This window comes from Haemaphysalis longicornis, unplaced genomic scaffold (assembly GCF_048455015.1).
Source record: "Haemaphysalis longicornis isolate Haplotype H1 unplaced genomic scaffold, Haemaphysalis longicornis Haplotype H1 scaffold_4, whole genome shotgun sequence".
In the NCBI taxonomy this organism is placed as follows: Eukaryota; Metazoa; Arthropoda; class Arachnida; order Ixodida; family Ixodidae; genus Haemaphysalis; species Haemaphysalis longicornis.
The window spans coordinates 206,854,096-206,878,871 of record NW_027526361.1 but is presented as its reverse complement, the minus strand read 5'-3'; the positions used below and the strand labels follow the sequence as shown (position 1 = coordinate 206,878,871).

General features: G+C 46.4%; 1 protein-coding gene across 1 annotated transcript in view; it reads left to right on the top strand.

Annotated features, from left to right (window-relative positions):
- The first annotated feature begins 2,012 nt into the window (after nt 1–2,012).
- The window catches only part of LOC144180197 (uncharacterized), a 43,012-nt gene continuing 20,248 nt past the window's right edge, over nt 2,013–24,776 (top strand). The window contains exons 1-3 of the mRNA XM_077708582.1: nt 2,013–2,571; nt 15,448–15,534; nt 16,244–16,812. Of these exons, the coding sequence (XP_077564708.1) occupies nt 2,421–2,571; nt 15,448–15,534; nt 16,244–16,812 (807 nt within the window). The 5' untranslated portion in view covers nt 2,013–2,420. The remainder of the gene's footprint in view (nt 2,572–15,447; nt 15,535–16,243; nt 16,813–24,776) is intronic.

Below are 24,776 nucleotides of genomic sequence, written 5' to 3'. Positions count from 1 at the left end.
CTCGTTATATGACGTCAAGGTTCCTTAGCCATTACTGAATGGCTGCCAAGGATTACAGAAATACGTGCTGTTTTCAATGAATGCCCTGACGAAATGTTTTCTTCAACTACGCGGAAACGTTCGCGTTCTGCCATTCTAACACTATAAAGATGCTGAGGTATGTATGCATGTACTTTGGTTAGTTTGTTTAGTGACCGTTTGGTTAGTTTATTTATTTATAAGTGCTTCTTGTTGATGAGAAAGCTCAAGATGTTTGCAAGAGTACGAATCGTTTACGACAACGTCATGAGTTCTGCTGAGAAATGCTATCAATGCAGTTATTAAAATTGTTTATGTATTGTATTTTTTCTTTTTCTGTTTGTTTGTTTCCTCTATTTCTTTGCTTTTCTTGCTTGTCTTTTTTCTCTCCACTTTCCTTTTATCTTTCTTTTTTTCTTCGTATTAATCTATCGCTACAAAGGGGTACTTTCAACAGTAGCGACCGCCGCTACTGCAAAGCGACGCCACACAAGCTAATCTATTGGCTTTCACGGGCATATTTTACATCAGTATGTCCTGCTTGATAATAATCAAATTATTTAAATTATTATTTGTAGTAGTAGGTGGGCCGCTCTTAGGCTCACACAGCGAACACGTGTTTGGCGTCCTTCCTACACATGCGACGAACTGACTAAGGACGGCCATTAACTCGTCTAAAATGGTTTGTGTTCGTTGCTTCCAAGAGGCACCCTGAAATGCTAATAATAAATTGGAAGCGAATTTTCGACTGGGCGAGTCCATTCAGAGATATGCGAGGACAGGTAATGTGTCAGTTTCGGGCTTGTCCTTTCTAACTACGGGCACAGCTGAAAGGATTCACCTTGAGGCTTCGTTGAGGTGTATATTCCTAAGCGGATTCAGGAAGGTGACGCCGCGTGGCGACGGTTTTCGGTGTAAAGTACCGTAATTACCCGATTCTAACGCGCACGTTTTTTCCAGAAAAATAGGTGCAAACATTGCTTGCGTGTTAGAATCGGATACGAAGCCGAAACTCCCGAAAAAACGGAACTTTCCTCCCGCCCATCGCCATCGCCAATTCAAGATGGTGCCAAAGCTTTTGGCAACGATTTTTCGGACGCAGAAAGTAGGCGCCTAGGCTTTTCTATCGGCGTTCACACAAACCATCAAATCGTTCCACTTGCGCGCTTGATAACAGCAGTGGCAGCAGCGGCTCCTACGCGTTCAAAACGAGCGGTCGGCTGAAGCGTGCGCCTCTGGAGAAGCTCCCAGGATGGGCGTGCGAGGCGTGGGCCACGATCCCATCGACCATGGTTGAACGTCCGTTATGAAGTGTGGCATCGCGAACCCACTTGACGCCACCAAGGACGAGATGTTGTGGTCAGCGCAGAACGACGATGAGTGAGATGAGTGAGATTACTTTGCGAAGTAAATCACCCGTTTCTCTCGCATTCGTTTTTCTTTCTCACAAAGTTCCGTGCGCGTTACAATCAGAGGTGCAAGTTTTTCCGTTTTTTTTGCCGGGAAAATCGGGTGCGCGTTAGAATCTGGGGCACGTTAGAATCGGGTAATTACGGTATTTACGACAAGTGGCCAACTCAATATTACGAGATCAACGGATTTCTAAATTCACTACGCCCATCCATTCGAGGCAGTCTAAGTTAGCGCGGGACGGCAAAATGTTTCTTAGATAATCTCCAGGTGGTTCTTGAACAAGAAGTGGTAGTTGTCAACTTTTACTAGAGCAAAAAGACAGGTCAATAGTGAGGGGGTGAATCGTACCTACTCCAGGGTGGCTCTTACCTGGCCCACTCGAAGGTCAGAGAAACCAGGGCCCTCTGGCGGGCCGGATCCTAGACTGATCACTTCAGTTTCCCATTACTCCGGGGTAGGTAGTGAGGTGGGTATGGGGAGTGAGGAGAGGATTACACGAGGTGGAATGTGGTGATCGAGGTGTCACGGCGGTGGTTGATAGCGGGTATGTCATGGGGGAGGGCGACCTGATTGTAGTTCGTACCGGTCTGGAGGGGACGATAGGTGATGGCTTGCTGGTTAATTCGGAAGAAGGGTGGAAGGGTTAGACGCGGGGGTGAGGTTGTAGTGAGATAGAAAGGCGTTGCACGTATTTCCTAGGGGAACTAGGAGCTCCTAAGCCTTTCTGGAGAGTGGTAGGATCGCATGGCCAAAAGTAGAGAATTCCCGGAAGTGCAGAGGGCGGCTGGGACGTGGGCCGCTTCGTTCCTCCGAAACCCGTAATAGCCGGGAGCCCAGATGACTGCGACAGAGGTGTCATCGGTCAGGCGTTAGAGTAGAGGGGTGACCCATCCTTCAATTCGCTACATATTTCCCTTTGCCGGGAGATCGCGTGAAGCGGAAGCGAGCCTGTGGTGGGCACGGGTGCTGAAACTAAGCGAGGGCTTAACATGCAGCAGTTTAGTTCGGTTCGTTTAATAGCCAATTGCTTCATTATTCGCAGGGACAGCTCTGACTCATGTATAACGCTTTGCGTCGTCGTGGTCGCCTTCATCGTGATCGCTGCCATAATTCTTGGGCTGGTGCTTGGACCCTTAAAAGGTAAGTTACCCCTGCTTGTTGCGGCGCCTTTCTGCGTCAATGAGCGTGTGAGAGAAATAATAACGAGTGACGTTTCGGCGCATGATAGCATTGATAAAACCAAAGTTAATCCGTATGAAGATAAATACATTATGACAACATATTCACTAGTTTAAGAAAGAAGCCTTGCGCAGCAAACTGTTGGTGAAGGAAAAAATGCACTGACGATTGCTTTACTCCCAAGTGCAAAAATATGGCGCTGCATGAGATTCAGCCGCCTCGGTCAAATCGCATATCTGCTACGTCTCAAGAAGGAATCGCGTGATCAACGAACGCACGCTGGCGGCGCTACTGTGCTGTCAATCGCAGCGGATCGCCGCCGCCGGCCAGCGTGTTGTAGCAAATCATGTCTGAAGCTCCCGCGCAAGAGTCATTTGGTCCCGATTAGCTGCGCAAGCCAAGTAGACAGCACGTTGCAAATCGTATTTGAGCCTCCCGCTCAAATGGCGCCTGGTATTGATTAGCGGCGAACGAAACAGCGTTGGGTGACGTGGAGTGTGGCATGGGCGCTCCTCGTACAGCACCGCTTGAAACCAGTGAGAGGGCAGCATTGACAGAGATGACGTGATGGCCGCACTTGCCTCACGTGAAGCAGCCCGCTTTACTTCACGCCCATTGTGCGCGGTGCGTTCCTGCAGGGCCCGCTGCATTGTTGTCGCTTCTCGACCAAATTCAGTACCCGTCGAGGGTGGGCTGTTAAAGGACCAGCAAAGAGCTGCTCCTTGACACCCCGCGTCAGATTGTGCCCCTTCTTGGCTTCACTCGTAAAGAGATCGGCTTGTCTAGACAAGGGCTACATGTCTTCCACAAACATGGAAACGCTATCGTGCGGTCTCTCAGCACTGGAATAAAGAGCGAGCTCCGCCTTTTTCACAGCAGTTCACACCTAAACTTCGGCCAGCTCGTTAGGAACCTCTAATGATTTTCGAACCACATTCTAGCTGAATCTTCGGATGAAAAGTAAACATGCCGCATAGTACGACTTGTCGTTGACAGTAGCTACACGGTTGAAGTGCTTCAGACAATCTTCGACGTCCTCGAAGGGTTCACCATTGGATTCCCCGGGCGTGTGCTACAAGTGGACGACCAACTTTGAGAAGGCTCTGCTGCACTGCTTGGTTTGGCTCGCCGTCGTTGTCATCGTGCGAGGCGGTTTCACGTGTAGGCCAATGTCCGGCTGCAGACCTCGCAGGCGGCGACTTGACTTGTGGACAGGAGTTGTGTCCACATGAATACCATGATGATCAACATGTTCACACGGGTCGAAGTGGGTGGGGTTACGCAGCACCTGCACCAAACATATCACGTGTAGAAGCATAGAAAAACGCGTTTACTTGCCCAGGAAGACCTATGACAGCACTCAAGCTGACGGTCAGGGTGACCAACAAGAACTGCCACGCTGGCACCTAAACCTCCTCTCCTTCTAGTACCAGACGTTCCGATAGTGCAGTCATACCGAGCGGGAGAATAACCCAGTGCAGAGAGCACAGAGAATTACCTGCGTCAATAAAACGGTATAGACGAAGGAAGGCTCGAGCGGTCACCAGCAAGATGCCCAACAGAAAGCAATCGACACCCCAATCTCCTACCTCCGTTCAAAGGGCTGCCTTGTGAACGCTCTAAATCAGCCTTTCTTATCGTAACGCGAAACACCCGTCCCCAAGTCAAGACTCTCAGAATACTGGGGTCACAGTCCACCAAGATAAGTCCGGCGCGATCCTCTTACCCCAACTGCAAACAACCATAGCCCAACTCACCCGCATCGTTCATCGCGTCAGCAACAAAAAGTTTGGGATGAAAGAACAGAACATGTGCCACGTCATACAAGCGCTACTCCTCAAAGGCTCACATACACCACGCCGTCACTCGCCCTCGAGTCTCAAGAACAAGCGAATTTGAATGCCCTTGTATGCAAGACCTATACAGCAGCACTAGGATTACCTGCGTACACTAGCACCGAGAAACTGTTCCAATTCGGTACACATAATACCCTGACACTTCTTGAAGCCCAGAAAACGGCACAACTCAGCCGAGTGTGCCTAACACCATAAGATAGGAGAGTACTCCAGCTAGGGAGAGAACACCCGAATTCGAACAACGTCCTGTGTCCGAACTCACCGAACATACGCTGCAAGATACGGGTGCCCCCCCATACCCCACCACATGCGCCCGACTTTCAACAAGAGACGCAGAGGAGCTCGCTCTCCTCATCTGGCTGGAAAGTATTCCGAAGAGCATCACGTTTGGTACACAGGCATTGCACACCTTCCCCCCCCCCCCGATAACCAACAACCACAATGCTCGCCATTACTCACTTACTCAGCCAGGTGAGGTGGCCACAGCAGCATATTATTGTAATTTATCATCCACAGGTGCTTAGGGTATAGCGATTGCACATGCTGCAACAACTCACCAGTACCAACCACAAGTCACACTTCTTACCGATTCCGAACAGTCCTGATCACTCTTTTAGTACGGCAGAGTACCGCCAAGCGCCTTCCGTCTTCTTCCCACCTTGCCCGAAGATTTTGAAATCGCCATTGTATGGACCACAGGCCACCCGGCTCTTGTCAGGAACGATGCACCTCACGCTGCCGTCCGAGATTTGCACTTCCGGGCATTCCCATCCTGAAGGCAAGATGCAACGAGCTGCGCAGACTTCAATATTCCTTCTATAACACCCCTCGATCCTACATGCAATGCCATCCCATCCCACTACCTGCAATCCAGAAAGGATCCATCCGCCACCCCACCCTACTCTCAGCGGCCAAAAGAGTCGTATCTGACTCCGGCTATACACCAGTACTTTAACGACACCGTTCTCCCTCACAGTTCTCCATCACTCTTCCAACGCAACTTGCGCACTTGCAACATCTGTCTTACTACCTATCACATATTAAACTCATGGCCACACAACTCCAAACTCGTCCACTACCCATCATCTCAGCAGTGGGAGTCTGCACAGGCCAGTTCTACTCCGGAGCAACAACCTCTCGGCGCACGGGCACTAGAATCAGCGTGGGCTCGCAACATCCTGGACTTGGGAGGCTGACCGCTTGAGCGCCTAATCCTTTCCCTTTAAGATAAATAAACGTTTATCTCTCTCTTTGCGACAAATCCACTCTCTCTATCAGAGGACTGCGCTGTTAGCTATAAAAGCAAGAACAAAGTGTATTTTTAAGGTAACTATGTTACACGCGCTCCCCTTGTTCATACCGTATGTTTTCTTGCTCAATTTATTTCTAGTCTAAGTGGCGTGTTGAATGGGTCTATGTAGTGCTGCGCAAACAGCCTATTCATATTTTCACGTGTAGCTTTCTACCAGGCTATGCATGGGCATTTAGTAAAATTACAAAGTACCTAGTGTATATTGTGACAAGTAACTATTTAGTTTTCCGTTAGTAAGTGCCACAATATTTTAAAGAGTGAAATTTAATTGAGAAAGAGTGAATAAGTTCGAAACATATAGCGTAGTAGAGATTTCGCTATAACCCGCTTGACGTCTTGTTTATGTTCCCGTTCATTTTTAGACATACTGCACGAGTTGGTACAATTCAATCCGATCCCCAGTTCTACTTTATTGGAGGTCCTCAGGGAAAGTCATATCGCCCACTACTTGATACAGCCATGCACCGAGATCAGTATATACTGCAAAGTGTCCCCAAGGTTTGATTTGCAGCCTACACTCATGACATCTGTTCCACCCCACAGGTTCCAATTGCGCAACAGGATATTTTACAGCATGAAATGAATGGCATACAAATCTTTGTGGCCAGCATTAGCATGACCACGTCTCGGGAGAACACATAATTCATTACGATCTCTGCTCGCACAACAAAGGTCACTCGCGAAGCCAGCGTAAATGTACACCTGACTCTCAATGGCTGAGCCATCAAGAAAAAAAAGCAATTATGCGTTCTTGGACGATTTTGCACAGCTGTTTACCGTAACAGTGACTGCCTACACTATATCAAAGGGAAATTCAAACGCTCGCACCATCATCAAGCGTGCTGCTGGTGGGAACTGCGGCCCCTCAGCAGCTCACCTCTATGCCATGATCTGATCGCTGGTTACGTCTGTTGTAATCTATACTTCTTGTCATTGGGGGGGGGGGGGGGGAGGGGGGCATGGCGCCAAATAGCGCAATATTTCCGTTGGTATATACTTTTGAGCCCATGCACACACGATTAGGCAGCTGCTTATCCAAGGGATTTCTTTCAATTCTCGCTTCGTGGCCCACCAGAACCGCTGGCGGAAGTTTTGGCATTTAGATTTTGCTTCTGAAATCCCCGATATATACAATGCCTAAGGCCAGTGTTACACGGGCACCTCAATAGGAGGTCCCGCCTGCGGTTCTGAAACCTTGAGACCTCCTCCTGTATATAACCCCAATGTTAATACTCTTGTACTTTTCTGAATAAATTTGGAATTTGAATTTGAAAAAGCTCAAGCAAACTAGTTAGACCGGTGAACCTGGCCGGGTTAACCTCGTTGGCCAAGTCAACTTCACCAGTTTATTTAATAGGTCCCTTCAAGAAACTGCCGCTCCTACGAGCAGCCCGGCACAGGCGTCAACAGTGACGTGCAGGTATGTGTTCACTCAGCCAAATACAACTATACACCACACCAATGCCCTTAGAGGGTGATATATCACGTCCTGTCTCTCCTTGCGGTTACGAGCATTCTAACAATGTTTTGTTCTGCAAGCAACGATTGCTCAAATACGAAGAATTACCCAAGTGCAAATTGGAATTGCCATAGCTCTTACTGTTGGTATATGATATGTTTATTTATGTATTTACAGATTTAGTGGGAGTCGGAGAAGACGATGATGGTAAGCCGTTCAGGACCTTATAATTGTGGTTTCGTTCCTCAAGAATCCACACTGCCGAGCATTCAATTTTCAACTACGCATAACGTTGGCTCCTGCCACTACTAACTGTCCATCTTCATACGATTGCTGTGAATAGGCAGCGCCTTTTAAAATCATAGCTGTTGTCAAGGTCACATGCTGAATAGGTTTTAATCTTCCAGTGTTTTTTCAGTGTTGTTTAAGTGAATCCCAGAAGTCACGCAGCATGTGTGTGAATAGCATACGCATAATAGAAAAGGCTTCCTTGATGTCATAGCATTCCAAACTACTTTGGAGCCTTGAGTGTCTTTTTAAAGAGCTGTTCGAGTTTGCTTAACTTTGGACCAAATATTGTACTTCCAGTAAAAAGAGACCTATGTTGTGAGCCCCTGGGTTGACTTTACGGCCGAAAATAGGACGCTCATATACGCTTGCTACCACTCCTGTAACGTGGATTAGAGTTGCAGGGATCGTCAAAAGGGGTACGCACGGACGGACGGACGGACGGACGGACGGACAAAAGATCGCTTCAATAAACGGACGTATGGATGGATGGAGGGGTTGGTGGATGAATGGATGGAGGGGTTGATGGATGAATGGATGGGTGCGTGGACGGATGGATGGATGGATGGATGGATGGATGGATGGATGGATGGATGGATGGATGGATGGATGGATGGAGGGACCGACGGACGGACGGATGGACGGACGGACGGGCGGAAGGACGGACGGATGGATGGATGGATGGATGGATGGATGGATGGATGGATGGATGGATGGATGGATGGATGGATGGATGGATGGATGGATGGTCGTTCAAACGGACACAAGAATGCACGATCGGATGGATTGTCGGATGAATAGAATGATGGATGCTCAATGAACGGACGTACGAATGGATGGTGGGGTGTATGGATGAATTGATGGATGCGTGAACGGATGGATGGATGGATGGATGGAAGGATGGATGGATGGATGGGCGTTCAAACGGACAAAAGAATGCATCAATGAATGGACGAATGAATGGATGGATGCGGGGACGGGTGGTTGGATGTATGTATGTATGTATGTATGTATGTATGTATGTATGTATGTATGTATGTATGTATGTATGTATGTATGTATGTATGTATGTATGTACGTACGTACGTACGTACGTACGTACGTACGTACGTACGTATGGATGGATGGATGGATGGATGGATGGATGGATGGATGGATGGATGGATGGATGGATGGATGGATGGATGGATGGATGGATGGGCGTTCAAACGGACAAAAGAACGCATCAATGAATGGACGAATGGATGGATGGATGGATGGATGGATGGATGGATGGATGGATGGATGGATGGATGGATGGATGGATGGATGGATGGATGGATGGATGGATGGATGTAGGTATGTATGTATGTATGTATGTATGTATGTATGGAAGTATGGATGGATGGATGGATGGATGGATGGATGGATGGATGGATGGATGGATGGATGGATGGATGGATGGATACATGGATGGATGGATGGATGGATGGATGGATGGATGGATGGATGGATGGATGGATGGACGGACGGACAGACGGATGAAATAATGGACAAACAGATGGATAGATGACAGACTGACAGACGGATGGATGGATGGATGGATGGATGGATGGATGGATGGATGGATGGATGGATGGATGGATGGATGGATGGATGGACGGACGGACAGACGGATGAAATAATGGACAAACAGATGGATAGATGGATGGACAGACTGACAGACGGATGGATGGATGGATGGATGGATGGATGGATGGATGGATGGATGGATGGATGGATGGATTGGTGGATGGATGGATGGATGAATGGACGGGCGGACGGATACACCAATGGATGAATTGACGGATGGATGGATGAACGGATTGTTTGACTTATTATAAACGGATGAATTGTTGAGTGGTGTGATGTTATCAGGTTACGGGGTCTCAAGACAAGATACTCGCAAGCACAGGTCAGTAAATGCAACATGTGGGTTTGAAATGATACTTAAAACAGTATTGGTGAAGTCGATGCCGACGGTGAAAGAAACAACAAGGTGTGGCAAGGAGACATGAAAGTATTCAGGTAGCAGAACTATTCAAACGGTTTAGATATAAGCAGTCCAAGCCGGATGCAACACTGTAAGTTGTAAGCAGCACACAGTTTTACGAATTGAATATCGAGGTGAGGTTGCAGAAGCACATGATGACGGCACGTTAAAGAAGTGTTGAGCGATCAAAGCATCAGTTCGGGTGGCGCAGTTAAGAGCGGTGGCACGATGGTCATACGTGGGGTCGCTCTACACGATGCGGACGTGGTGCCTGGCTGCCCGACCGATATTAGCAGGACACCGTGGTTGTGGCCGTCCGTACGAGAGCCCGAAGAACCTTAGGATCTTTTTTTGCCAATAGGGAGTATGCGGGGCCGCTCTATTCCCAACCGTCTTCTTCTTCCATCTTCATCAGCCTCCCGATGAAGGAGCTCGACCAGAACCTCCTTTGTTGTGGCGCAGCCCTCTAGTGAATTGGGCACAGACGATTGATTTTTCCGTCGTATCACATCACAGATGAATGGACGAATAGACTGACGGAATGATGCACGGAAGGAAAGATGGATGGATGGATGGATGGATGGATGGATGGATGGATGGATGGATGGATGGATGGATGGATGGATGGATGGATGGATGGATGGATGGATGGATGGATGGATGGATGGATGGATGGATGGATGGATGGATGGATGGATGGATAGATGGATGGATGGATGGATGGATGGATGGATGGATGGATGGATGGATGGATGGATGGATGGATGGATGGATGGATGGATGGATGGATGGATGGACGGACGGACGGACGGACGGACGGAGGGATGGATGGATGGATGGATGGATGGATGGATGGATGGATGGATGGATGGATGGATGGATGGATGGATAAATAAAGAAATGAATTGGTGAATTTACGGCCAGGTAGAGGGCCAGGCGCAGAGAGAGACACATATTTTAACAGGGTTACCAGCACATGGAGACAAAGACACAGACGGAAGAAATGACATGACAAGGCGCTGAAGCCTGCCTAGCAACGGTGTAGGGATAGTTGGGTCCTTAAGTGTCAGAAAACACCTCGAATGGTCTTGAGTACCGTATCCTTACCTGCTCCTTTCTTTCGCAATTGTGTAGGCTTCGGTGTTTACACCAAATAGCTGTTGTAAAAACAAACCTAAAAAGGGTGTAGGTTCAGCAAAGCGAAGAAATCTAAAAAATTCTTTTGGTCACAGGATATCTTTCTTCCTGGTTTTTTTTATTTACTGGCATATTACAAGTTAGTTTTAAGAAATTATTGAACAACTTACAATTATAAACACTACTGTTATACATTTATTCCCGTGAACAAGAAGTTCGAGATAACTGCAACCATTAGACGTAGGTCTTTATTCGGGATATGTATAAAACTTTTCTTCGGAAATTTGCACACTATGAGCAAATGGAATTCCTCGGGGCGGTTAACTGGTTGGCACATGACACATGAAAACATGTTCCTCACGGCTGCTTTCATCCAGACTTTGTGAGCATCTGCTTTTCAGCAGCTCTTTCTGTTCACATTTTTTGCATACCTTCCAGAATGCAGCAAGCAGGATCTTCAAGCCTCCGCTAAAAAATCTTTACCTGATTTTTTTTTTCGTTGTCTGTGCGCTACTGGCCGTTTTCTGCGGTTTTTTCGCTCATGTCGACGATGACGCCAGATTTACGACATAGTGTGTCGACTAATTCTTTCCAAATTAAAAAGGCGACGCCACGGGTGTCCAGTTCTGTGGGCTGCTTGCACCGATCGAGTCTTCTTTTCTAAAAAGCCTTTTCACAAGAATCAATTAAGGTTTTTGATTAGTATACGCACAGATTGTTTTACCCGAAGCTTTGACACTTTCTTTTCAGCACCTATTTCACAAGTTAATTAACGCTGTACAGCGCACTAGGCGCACAGAAAGCACGAAATGAGGCATTCAAATTTGAAAAGTTGCCAGGTGGGTTACGGACACGTGCCATATAGATTCGCCTTCCTCACTAGTTGCGTCCATGGCAATATACAGACTTTTCGGAACAGCAGCACTGCAAGGTGTAAATCTCAACGTCTCGTTTCGCGCCTTGATAAATGAAGAAAGCCACCAAAAAATAAATGGTATGAGAATAAATCCAAGCACGAACTGAATATGCCAAGCCCTTGGGACGAACGGCCGGCAAGGGTCATTGTCACCCATACTGAACTGGATTTGAATCGTTTGGTGAATGGTTTTCATAACACTGCGTAGTGTAACATCTTGCTTCAGTAATGAATGATGAAAAAACGCAGCTTTTAGAGGAACACTGAAGTAAATTTGTCGAGCTTCTGTTTTTGCTTGCATTGTGTAGACTGGCTCCAATAAACAGACTTTTCGTCGTTTATTCAATCTATAAGGCGGTATTTATTTTATACATTCTGAATGAAGAAACATTACCGCGTTCGGCTTGCGGCGGCGGCACCAAATAAAGCATTGGCGTCCATACAAGGAGCTACTGTGATTGGACAATGTCCAAGATTAGAATTCACCTGTTCCCGTTTCAGTTGTGTGAAACAACATGCATGGCATACGACGTTACTGTTGGATAGGCATTTGTAATATATGAGTAATCGACAAACCGCGCTTCTGCCATGTATTCGGCTGTATATTGCGCCAGATAAGCCTCTCAGCACGGCTTGGCATAGTAACGATCACTAGCCGAGGCGTACGCAGTGGATGAACGCCCTCCGCGTCATCCGAGACGCTCAAATGCCATGCATTCCCCCCACCTTTCAAGCTGCCCTGAGTCGTGCTTGAATCGTAAGAGGCGTCTTCGCACCAGGCCAAGGGTCGGCTGATTCGGGGCTTTGCCCGCACAAACTTTGGTGCCTACAGCAACACCACGCCAACGAGAACTCGCAGGCGCTTCAGTGTTTGCCTCTACGTGTTCCTCGAACGCCCTCGTCGGGCAATTAATGTTACGTTGGAAAAATGGTAAATTCATTATAGACAACATTGCCCCAAAACAAATACGTCCACTTAAAAGTCACACTCGCTATCGGGGATTCGAACTTGCGAATTGGAAAACAATGCATTTAGTGCTTCGAAACACTAGGCCACAAGCCAGGAGTGGAAATACAAAGTATATATTGTATAGATTGTTTATACTTTCATTTAGCTTGATTATTCTAAGCAGCTTCGGTACCTATTTTTTCAATAACCGTATTACCGCAAATATCTCATCTCTAGTGTCTGCATTCCTTAGGCACAAAAACAATCATGGTCTTGCTGCCCGCCGCTGCGCTAGTTCACCCAGCAGAAAAAGGGCTTCCCGCTGCTTCGCTTTACTCTATAAAAATATTTAGTTCATTGTAATTCTTTAGTGCCCATAAAAACTTCGGTGACTCTTTAATTGACCTAAGATTTTTTCTACTAGCCTACTAATCAAAGAAGCTTCGCATGTGCCCTTATGTGAAGCGAATTCGACTTCGAGCTTGGTAAAGACTACAAACGAAAGGCACATTTTTCCAGCACAAACCTGTTGTCACTGTTTCAACTGAGCGAATAAATTGCGACGACCTGCCCGCGGCCGGCCGACTAAACCCTGGGCCGACTGATTGTGTCGAAGCTTCGGCGAGCAGTGCGGCAGTGCAGTCAAGCCAAGCCACCTCGTTTGAACGTCGCATGAAACGTCATAGAAAATCGGCAAGCACTGCGCAGAGAGGACGGCAGCACTTTCGACTTGATATTTCTTCTGAATAACGTCGCGTAAACGCAGTGAGAGTGGTCGAAACAATGCCTAGAGACTCGAGACAACAATGTGCGCTAGTAGTAATCCTGCAATGTTTAAAATCCCTTCAGTGTCCCTTCACATATACATGTAGCGTCTTGGTACATCCCTGGAGCTGCACGCCGTGGATTCAACAGTGCGCACAAATCAACCTGCCAGTACAAAAATCAGCAGAAATTCAGAGAATTGTCTGTTAGTGCGGAGCATTCTAATGCTGCGTGTCTGGAGTGTCAGTTTTTTACAGCCAAATACTGCTATAAGTGCGAAAGACATTGGATTATTGTATTCTTTTCCATAATGACGTTAATTTATAACTTTATAGCGATGAACTGCCTTTACTTCGCTAACTACGTTTTTTTCTACGATTATCAGCAAGGGGTATTGCAGAGTTTGACCATCTACACTATTTTTTTGTATTTCCAATGTTCTTCGGCGGACTTTCTTGTTTTGTCTGCATTTTTTTGGAAAGACCCATAAGATGCATGGTTTTGATTTTGCCCAATCTTTTGGGGGAAAATTTAGTTTTTTTCCCTTTGTTCGTTTTTGGGTTTTAAAAATTCTGTCTGACCAATTAGGTACATTTACGCTATTCTACCGATTAAAGACAGAACATCCACCAACTGTGACTCCTTCTGGAAATGGAATGCGTTACATGGTTTTTCGCCTTTTTCGCTAGTTTATTTGTGTTTTCAAAGTTTTTTTTTACTTGTTTTGTTAAAGATGTATACGATACATAGTTTTAATTTTATCAGGCCATTTCTGCGAATCTTTAACTTTCCTACTTTTGTGTCATTTTCGTGTTTCGAAATTCGCTCCGACCAATCGTCTCCATTTAGGCTGCCATAAAAACGAAACATGTTACTTCCGCCAAACCTGCATTTCCGTGGAAACGGAGGACGTTACTTGATGTTAGTTGAATGGGAGGGGTAGTCGGCAAAGAATACCAAGCAGTAAAAATTGACCCGGCAGAAATTCATACGTTAAGACATGAGTCTGTCAGCGTTCCATCTGTGTATAATGAACCATACTAATGAAACACTCTGTCAGCTCGTCGCTGGGTGTTATAAATCAGAATATCTTCTCACGGTTCTGGGTACCATTCTTGAGTATCCAGACTATTCTTGAATATTCTAGAGCATGCTTGAGTATAGCAGTTGTGTTTTACAAAATTTAGATGTTAATTTGCATTAGCGCTTGTGTAGTTTCCTCTACTTTTTCTTGTCTCTGTTCAACCACAGCGAGCGAGGAGACGCGAGGGCTGGCCGTACTCTCAGCTGCTTAGATCCGGCTCCCACAACACTGGGGAAACATAGGAGGCGGGACTTGACACGCAGGATTATTCCAAGACGATGTGAGGCAGCAGTAGGGATAAGTGGATGGTTATATGTACCGGAGTTTCGAGGTGTCGTAACAGGTAATAATTTGTAGGCGACGCCAAACGCGAGCCGCCTGGTGGCTAAGGGTCAAGCGAGGGATAGGGTTTCGAATTGCGGGTTTTGAAGCCCTGGCATAAGATTTCTATCTACAGTACAGAGACCGGGGCGCATTGGGAGGGTGCGGAAAATTCCACTTCCGTCAATGACAAAGCCCAGAGTGTAAGATTGCGCGCATCGGCGTGTGCCGCCTCCTGTCTGTCGAGGTAAGAATGACGGAGGGTCGAGAACATTTGATAGGGGGGTCCGTCTTTAAGGTCAAAATATTGAGCACTCACAGCGAGATGCGGCCTACACAGCAGTTTCGGAAGGCCTGGTCGGAGTCCGTGAGGATTGCCGCGTGGTTTGAGAGACCCGAGGGTTGCTCTAGAGCTACGCCTGCCTCTTCAGCAGCCGTCGTGCTAGCATGGAGTAGGCTGAGGCAGGTAACGGTAACCTAATTATAGTCGACGACAACTCGTGCGTGAGCGAAATGGCAGTGTATGGTGCGACATCAGGTATTCCGCTCGGGAAGAGGTTACCGGGGCCTGCATTCAGCCTTCACTGAAGGACGGGCGCGATTCTTGGGAATTGTAGACAGGGAGATATCAGTGCCAAGGGAGGTAGGCATACGTTCAGAACGTATACAGGTGGGTCTGCACGGTGGCCCACTTGTGCAGAAAAATGTGCCTAATTTCTCATTCACTTCATGTCTGCAGGCGGCGGAGGTGGAGGCGACAATATAGGACCGTCAACTTACGGTGCTGCGCCGGCGCCCACCAGCACCACCGCCGCAGCTATCCAGAGTACGCACTTCATTCATATCGTAACGGTATGATCAAGATCGTATGGACATACTTTTGGTGCAATCGCGAGTATGTTTATCCAAATGATACCATACTTGCCTTACGCAGAAGTGTCCGCGTACTGTGCCATCAGAAAACCACCACGATAAAAGCTTACGTTTCTCTCGCACATTTTCCAGCATTGTTGTATTCCTTGCATGAATTTAGGAGCCTTGTGACATTTTCTCGTACAAAGATGATATCGGTCAGCCATCGCTTCCGTTTAGTTTTACATCTAGAACCTCTCCACACCTGAAGACCCACATGTTTAAGCGTTTTCCGTACGCAGTAGAAACTTGAATTAGAACACAGTGACACCTCTTACTTTGTGCGTATGCTTGTATGCAGATAAAAACAATATGGCGAAGAATTTCATTCCGTTGTTCCAAGCATGCACAGGAATTAGTCTGCATCCTTCTCTGGCTCGCGTGTCTGGTGCAGAGGTACGCCTGTTGCATGTGGGATTGAGCGAAGAAGCAGTGTTAAGCTTCGGTTTTGAGTTTTATGCACTGGGCACACAATAAGAGAAAGCAGCGGGTTACGCTCAAAATACCACTTATTTGAAAAGAAAGAAAAAATTATAGAAAACCCAACGCTTCCATTTGCCGTTAAAAGTGGGTCATGTAACTAAGCTTGTTTTCCTGAAACAAAGAAAACGTTTTTATTTCAGGAAAATCTCCTGACACTTCAAGCCCAACTACGATAAGTTCGACACCCCCTTCGACCACCACTCGGCATGCGACAACCATTCCGACAACTTCCCGGACTGCGACAACCACTGTGACAACCACTGGGCCTGCGACAACCATTCCGACAACTACCCGGACAGTGACAACCACTCGGCCAACCACTCGGCGTACGACAACTATTCCGACAACTACCAGGACTTCGACAACCATTCCAACAACTACCCGGACTGCGACAACCACTCGGAGCACCACTCGGCGGGCGACAACCACTCCGACAACTACCCCGACTGCGACAACCACACGGACAACCACAGCAACTAGCACACCTAAGTTGCCACCCAGCACGGCAGCGTCAACCCCGTCTGGAAAAGTGTCGATAAACAGGACAGTGCCAACAAATTTCCTCTTCTGCACCGTTGGGAAGGGTTTGGAGGACACCGGCGTTATTACGGCCGGCTGGTGTGACTACATCGTGTACACAGAGTTGGAGATTGTTGGAGGTGCTATTAAGCCGGTTGCCGCGGACAAGTCGTGGGACGACTACAGGCGGGTAAGCTACCAGAGTCTTGCATGTCCGTATACGATCGCAGCAGCAGATGCACGTGGTTGCCTTTTCTATAGTCTATGAAGAGGCTTGAACATTTCTTCCATCCTGTCTTTCTCAAATGTCAAGACATGTAGATGTGTTTACCGCCTGTAGAAGTCGCAATGGCGCCGCACTCCCAGTGACATGGCTAGCTGTGCAGTGTGACATTCCTTCCGTATGTTAATATCTCGGTTCTTCCCACTGTGACAGCATAACCGGGGTTACTGAGAGCTCCTATACTTGCTTGCGCGGACAGCTGCATTTCCATTCAAATTCCGAACAAAGTGATGGCTGCGGAAATGGAGCTGCTGTATATCGACTAAAGAAATACTATACTCAGTTACCATTTCGGCGTTTCAGGGTTACGTCTACAGTAGTAGTCTAAAGTTACACTTTTTAACGCGATAAGACTATTACCCCTGTCTTGGCGAACGTACCTTATACTCATCGTTTGCTCTACTTCTCATTTCAACTCGTGTGTTCTTATCAGAGAACGAGCTTACACCTAAGTCCGCCTTTATCGTTTCCTTGGTGGCACGGAAAGTTAGCTTTCCTTAAAACGGTGTCATTTGTAGAAACGGTATTTTAAAATGCATGGGGGCCTTTCTTCACCATTTTTCTATTCCAAACCCGAGGAACGGTTCCTGTGAGGGATAAAGCAAGCTTGATTTCTGAATACCCGTGTTAGCCTACCTCTGCCCCGTCTCGCGCGAAATTAATGCAGCGTATTTTGTGAAGTTTGTTTAGGTAAGCCTCTATCAAATCAAGTTTTATTTTCAACATTGGTACAGTGGACAATGTTTACAGTCACTCTGGCAAGAAGCTGTAGAGACAGCTTGACGGGGCCAGAGTGGCGGTGCAGCTGCGGCAACATTGGTAGGAAACAACGCATTAAATAGAAATAAATTTACTATACACTGAAAAATCATAGAAAATCATCTTTGGAAATATAAAACATATTGCGGAAAACGTTACTAAGAAGAGCAAAAAAGAACAAAAAACATTGTTAATAAGAACATCATTACAATTTATCGTTAAAAGTTAGAGAGTGCAATTCTGTGCGACTAAACCTATCACATTCAGCAGTATGTGGGTGCAAGCGGTTTAGCATCACAGGAATGTTGTGACTAAGTGACTGTAAGTAGTAATCGGCGCGACGCCGAGGAACCACATATTTATCTCGTTCACGAGTTCGACCTGTTTCAGTTCGCAATGATAAACCTGATAATTCAACAAGAAAAGCATGGTGGGCAGTGCTCGGAAAATGAAGATAATACAAGAGGCGGTACTTATACAGATTCTGAATGTTGATTATGTTGTGTTGTTCGAATAACTGTTTGGTGAGATGCAGATACGGAACATTGCTAATGCATCGGATTGCTTATTTTTTTCAATTAGTAGGAGGGTATTAATGTTCTTTTTAGTGGTCGGGCCCCAAACTAAAGTGCAATAATTCAAGTGAGATCTGAAAATGGCGTTGTAAATTTGGAGTTTAACACTTACTGGAAAAATGTCACGACAACGATATAGCGCACCTACAGCAGAGGATAACGTTTTGGCTAACAATTCAATATGAGAGTTTCATGTCATGCGTTGCGCGAATACCACCCCCAAAGATCTTATGCTCTTTTACTATATCTATGCGTGATGAACCCAGGTATAGTTCATTACTAATATGTATACCTTTGTTCTATGCTGTAAATATTATAACCTATGATTTCTTAACGTTGATTTTTAAACTATTTTGGTTAGACCAGTCGAGCAATTTGGACCGAACAAAATTTGCGCGCGAAAAAAGGTTCATAGTACTGTCACTAGTGATAAAGAGACTGGTATCATCAGCGTACAAAACGAATTCAGTTTTTTCATCAATATTTACAATATCGTTCACATATATATTGAATAAAAAGGCGCCTAGAACACTGCCCTGTGGAACTCCAAACAGTATATTTTGAAACGAAGATGGATAACCATTCATAACAACAGATTGCATGCGATCGGTCAGATAAGACTTCAGCAAAAGGTGTGGCACTCCACGCACGCCATACCGATACAGTTTTTTTAGAAGTGTTTCATGACTAATAGAGTACAAAGCCTTGCTCTAATCGACAAAAATGCCCAGAGTTGGGCTATCCAATACTATATTTTTCAAAACTATTTCTTTTTGCATAAGCAGTGCGGATTCCGTAGAACATCCCTTGCGGAAGCCATGTTGGCGAGGTGATAACATTTTGTGTTTTGAAAAGAATGATTCTAGACGTGAAAGAATGATTTTTTCCAGGCCTTTCGAAAATACCGGGAGAACAGAAATCGGCCTGTAATTGGTGGGAACATTTTTATCTCCTGCCTTGTATATTGCTGAAACTCTTGCTCGTTTCATTTTTGAGGGGAAGCAACCAGATTCTAAACAGAGATTGAAAATATGTACAAGGGACGGGCATATGCAATCGAGGACATATTTGACTGGCCTAATTTGAATGTTGTCGGTATCAGTGGCTTTACTGTTTTTCAGGGAAAGAAATGTGCGATGAACTTCACCGTAGTCAGTTGGCAATAAAAACAGAATTTCCGAGGCGGTTAAGCCGAGAGTACACGGTTCAGCTGAAGGAAGCGTGTTATCTGCAATTGAACTGATAAAATGCCTATTGAAATGTTCAGAGAGCGAAGTGCGTGAAAGAACCGCGCCATCTACAGTAATCTCGCGCATGTCGGTTGGGCTTCTGCGCATGCCAAGAGCGTCATTTATAATTTTCCATGTGTAATCCGGTCGGTTTGACGCGTCAGGATACAATTGTTGATAGTAGTGAGCCTTCGCTTTTCGCAGCTCAGATGTTAAACGATTTCTGAGTTTTTTGAACGATGGAAGAACCGATAAATTTCGCGTGCGTAGGAAATGACAATATAATTTATTCTTTTTATTGATTAATTTAAACTGCTCTCGACCAATCCAGGGTTTTCGTATTTGCCGCCGGGGCCTAAATTCTTTCACTGGGAAGGACTCACTGTAGTGTTTTGGAAAATTTTCATAAATGAATCATATGCACTATCTGCCGAGCACTGAGCAAGGACTTGGGACCAGTTACTGTTTTGCATTTTTTCTCTGAACGCATCAAGATTAAATGGTGTTATATGTTGACATTTTAACGTAGTACCACTCGCTTGCGCTGCCTTCGCAGAAACGGAATATGCTATAAAGATTGGGCAGTGGTCACTGATATCAGAACTTATTGTTCCGGAGGCTGTAACAGGTGTATCAGCGTTAGTGATGAAAATTTTTAGTATTGACGAACTAGTTGCCGTAATGCGCGTAGGAGAATTAATTACGTTTTTGAAACCACAAGACGTTACCCGGTTTATTATGATTTAGACATGGAAGTGTCGGAGAAAAGGTTAATATTAAAATCACCACCAAGAACAAGACGATATCTTCCATAGGATGCGTACTCGAGAAAAGAATCGACAAAGTCAATGAAGTGATTGGCATCTCCAGAGGGCGGTCGCTACAAAACTGCGAAAATTGTGTTGTTGACTAGTGCACTTAGCGCTTCGTAATTAGGCGTCACAGCTGTAAACTGTGGCAATAGCTTGGGAGATAGAGCATCGGAAACATACATCGCAAGACAACCCCCTCGTTTTTGCGTTCGGCAAACGGGAAAATTTTTATATCCTGGAATTCCAGGTATGATATCATTTGGAGTAAACCACGTTTCAGTAATCATCAGAATGCTGAAGTTAAAACAAAATTCATCCAGGAAGGAAGTAAGCTGATCGATTTTGTTAATAAGAGAACGGGCGTTTAAGTGAATAACAGAGACAGTATTTCGCTTTTCACGGGATATATCTACGTGCTTAGGTTCGACAAGTTGCTGGTACAACATGCGCGTATCGGGCATCACCAAGCGACTACTAATATAGGCATTTAGGTCATTTTCAAAAGGTCGTTTTCAGGAGAAACATGAAGTGTACGACTGCCTTCGGTTTTTCGTGCGACAATTCGACCATTGCGCGTCCAGACAAAGCGCCAAGAAAATTGGCGCTTTCGGGCGATAGTGGATGCTAGCAGTCGTTTCAGAGTCGGACAAAGGTGCTCATTCACGAACACGGGAGCACTTTCATCAGGTTCAGTAGTGACACCCAGCGAATGGTTCGTGATGCGCTTCTTTCGCGCCTTCTCAAGAACTAGGTCCCGCTTTTGGCGACTCTTAAACTGCACCACAATGTTGCTCATTCCTTCATTCCGTGTAGGAACACGGTGGCATACCTCAATCTCTGAGACCAGAATGGGTTCCTCGAGCACTTCACCGACCTTTTCCATTAACGCAGCAATGTTTTCGTGTTCGCTTTCCTCTACACCTTTAATTTCCAAGTTGTACCTGCGAGAGTACTGTTCCACTGTGTCAGCCTGTTTTCAAGTTCCTTTGTGCGCGTCTCATTTTCTAAGCCCTGCTTCTGAAGGCGTTCATTTTCCGTTTTGAGTTCTTTGTTATCGTTGAGCACACGTTCCAACTCACTTTTGAACTTCTCAAAGCGCTCATTGATCAATGTCATGCTATCCTTCATTTCCTGCACCTCCACACGCAGTTCACGCTTATCCTTCCTAGAGTCGCTATCAGAAGACATCGTTTACTAATCTGACAAGAACTCGATTACAGCAAACAAGACAATCAAAGCAAATAGCGCTTCACTCTGCAGCAGCAACGATGCTACAACCAAGACAGCTCAAAAACCCTCCTCTGCCACTCACCTGCACAAGTAGTGGGACAGCGATTAGCAACGTGACTCCAAGCGTCGCCGCTGCTCCAGAGGATCGGTCCCAGATGAAGCCGCGGTTGTAAGCAGTTTCCACCGTTGACGTCACAGTCCCCTAGCGGTGCCGGCTGGTCGGCGCAAGCGCAGACCTTTCTTGCTTCGCGGCAGGCAATCTTCAAACTTCGCCGACGAAGATGGTGCGCTGAGAACGTAACGGCGGGTGTCGACGGCGCAGATTGGCAGCCGAGCCGAGCCTGCACAAGTAGTGGGACAGCGATTAGCAACAAGCCTCCAAGCGTCGCCGCTGCTGCAGAGCGTGAAGCCTCGTGAAGCCTCCCGTATTTTCCAGTTGAGGACATGGCTGCGCAATGTTTGATGTGCGGCAGACGCGAGTGGGGACAGGGATAGTAAGTCTGGCCCAGTGTTGGGCCAAACGTTACGCTTTTGGCCTCTAACACTGCAACCAGCCGGCACCCGCAGTTCGACGTAGATTGGGTGTTACGTTGCTTCGCAAATTACAAGGCTGAACTTGAAAGTCAACTAACTGCAAGGCTACACTTAAGAGGTCCGGCCTAACCGCCCGGTTCGATGTCTGACAAAGTAGTCAACCGGTAGCGCTTAAAGCCTTAAAGTCGCACCTGTAGTCGTTGTACGTTAGGCTGTGGCTGTAAGACTAACTGGAGCACATGGGCATATTTATGTTTTCGGAAATCGCGACATAAGGTCGCCTTTCGGTTTTTGCACATTGCCTAAGGAATCCAACATATGTTTTTTTTTGTCTATAGCTGCTTTAAAGACGAGAGTCTTTCTTGGGATACTTAAACCCACAAATTTTGGTCTGTCTGTGCTGTCTGTCCGTCTGTCTGTCTGTCTGTGACTCGATTCAGCCACCCGGCCAAAGTAAAAGTGATATTGTGCAATAGTCTTATATACTCAGAGCGAAATGTAAACGTCTAAGCCCGGTTTATATTTTCATGCTTGTCAACTTTGTTGAACAAGAACAAGACATTACGCAAATATAATACAGGAAATTAGTACACAAGGGATATTTACAGTGTTGCTTTATTTAAAAATTTATGGATGCTTGGTTTTTCGATAGCAAATAATAATCTGCATCTACTGCAGAAAACCTCCACCTCCTGGTGGCATATGAAAACTCACGCGGCAACAGCAACGAAAGGCTCTACTAGCTAGGTTCGACGTTCTGCTTGGAACGCACGTGGAGCACGGCCACGCGGTTCTATAAACCTTGTAGTCGGCCGCCTCCATCCACGCGCGTCTCCGCCGTACTGCGGCGCTGGCACCGAGGAACCTGGCTGTAGCAGTGGAACGCGGTAAATTCAAATCGCCTTGCGCGAACCTTTAGTGTGTTTACCTTGGGATGAGCGCGAGGGTACAGGAACAGCATGAGAGGTGAGCGGGAAAGCAAAGGGGGGCATTTCCTTGGGAAATGTCCACAAAGACTATCGTCTTTTGACGACATTTGCAACGAAAAGAGCAGATACGCGGCCAATTTTTTGTCTTTAACGCCCCTCATTTTTTTAAATAATGCACCGCGAGAGTCTTATTGAGAGTTATCACCCTTCTTTTGTGACCCACCGATGATGTGCTATAGAAAACAAACACACCAGGGTCGCGAACATTAGTCGCTTAAATATTGAATAGTACAACGCCGCGATAGCGTTCGGCTGACCAGGAAGCGCATTTGAAATTCCCTGAGAGCTCAAAAATGACAGTGGTAAAAGCAGGAGGGCGAGGAATAAGGCGGCGCTGGCTAAATGATCTGACGGCGCTTCCCGCGGGGCTCGTGCGTTGCGCTTCTTTCATCGGCACTACGGCGCTGCCACTCGGCAGGGCAGACGGGCGCCTGCTTGTTTCGTTGGTGGCGCGCGAGAATTATCGCGAAGGTATAAAAGCCTCTCAAATATGACTAGTTCCGTAAACCGATATTCGTTAGTACATATGCTGCAAGATCGGTTGAAATGTACGACCGGCACAATCCTCGCTTTCACCTCTACATGCCTGGTCTTCGCTATATATGCGCCGTCAGCTCGGCGTTCCGTTCCACTTACTGGGTGCCGCTGCCCTGCCGTGGGATAAAGCTTGTTGATGAACGGCCAAAGGCTAACCTATGTTTAGCCAGGCTCTCCAAAAGAAATCGCCCAATTTCACAATACAAAATTATTCAGCTAAGGGTTGTACGAAGACTTAGCAGCGCATGGCACAACTGAATCATTTGGGGGCTCAGAGAAAAAATGGCCGCGTATCTGCTCCTTTCGTTGCAAATGTGGACCAAAGACCATAGTCTACAGTTTATCGACATTTGCCAAGTAGATGCGTCCTTTCGCTTTCCCACTCACCTCTCATGTTGTTTCTCTTGCGTCGCGGTCCTCCCAAGGTAAAGATGCCAAACGTTTGCTTAAATCATTTTAAATATACCGCGTTCCCCTGCTCCAGGCCGGGTGTCTCGATTCCAACGCTGCCGTAGGGCGAAGACGCGCGTGAATCAAGGCGCCCTACTTCAACATTTATAGAACCGCGTTTTCCTACTCCACGTGCTTTGCAAACTCAACGTGGAACCTATCTAGTGGAACCTTTCGTAACTGTTGCCGGTTGATTTCTTAAAATGGCGCAAGAAGCTATAGCGGCGCGGTCGACTGCAGGTGACGGCGGAGTGATTTTTTTTTCTGTAGTTGATGAAGTATTTCATTTCGATGAAATCAAGCATGTATGAATTTTTATAAAGGAACATTGCAAATATCACTTCTGGATTAATTTGTTGTCTTATAGTATTGGTGTAATGGCTTGTTCTTCTTCAACAATGTTGACAAGTATATGAAAATTACACCGGACTTGGACGGGTACATTTAGTAGCTGTGACTATATATAAGAGAATTGCGCAGGCATTGTTTTATTCTGCCGGGTGGCTGAATCGGGTCACATACAGAGACAGACAGACAGACAGACAGACAGACAGACAGACAGACAGACAGACAGACAGACAGACAGACAGACAGACAGACAGACAGACAGACAGACAGAGAGACAGACAGACAGACAGAGACCAACATTTCTGGGTTTAATTATCCCGAGATAGATTATCGTCTTTAAAAAGTGCAAATAAATGCCTTGAACGTTAGCTGGTATTCCGCAAAGGGTGAGCTGCAGGTAAATAGCGG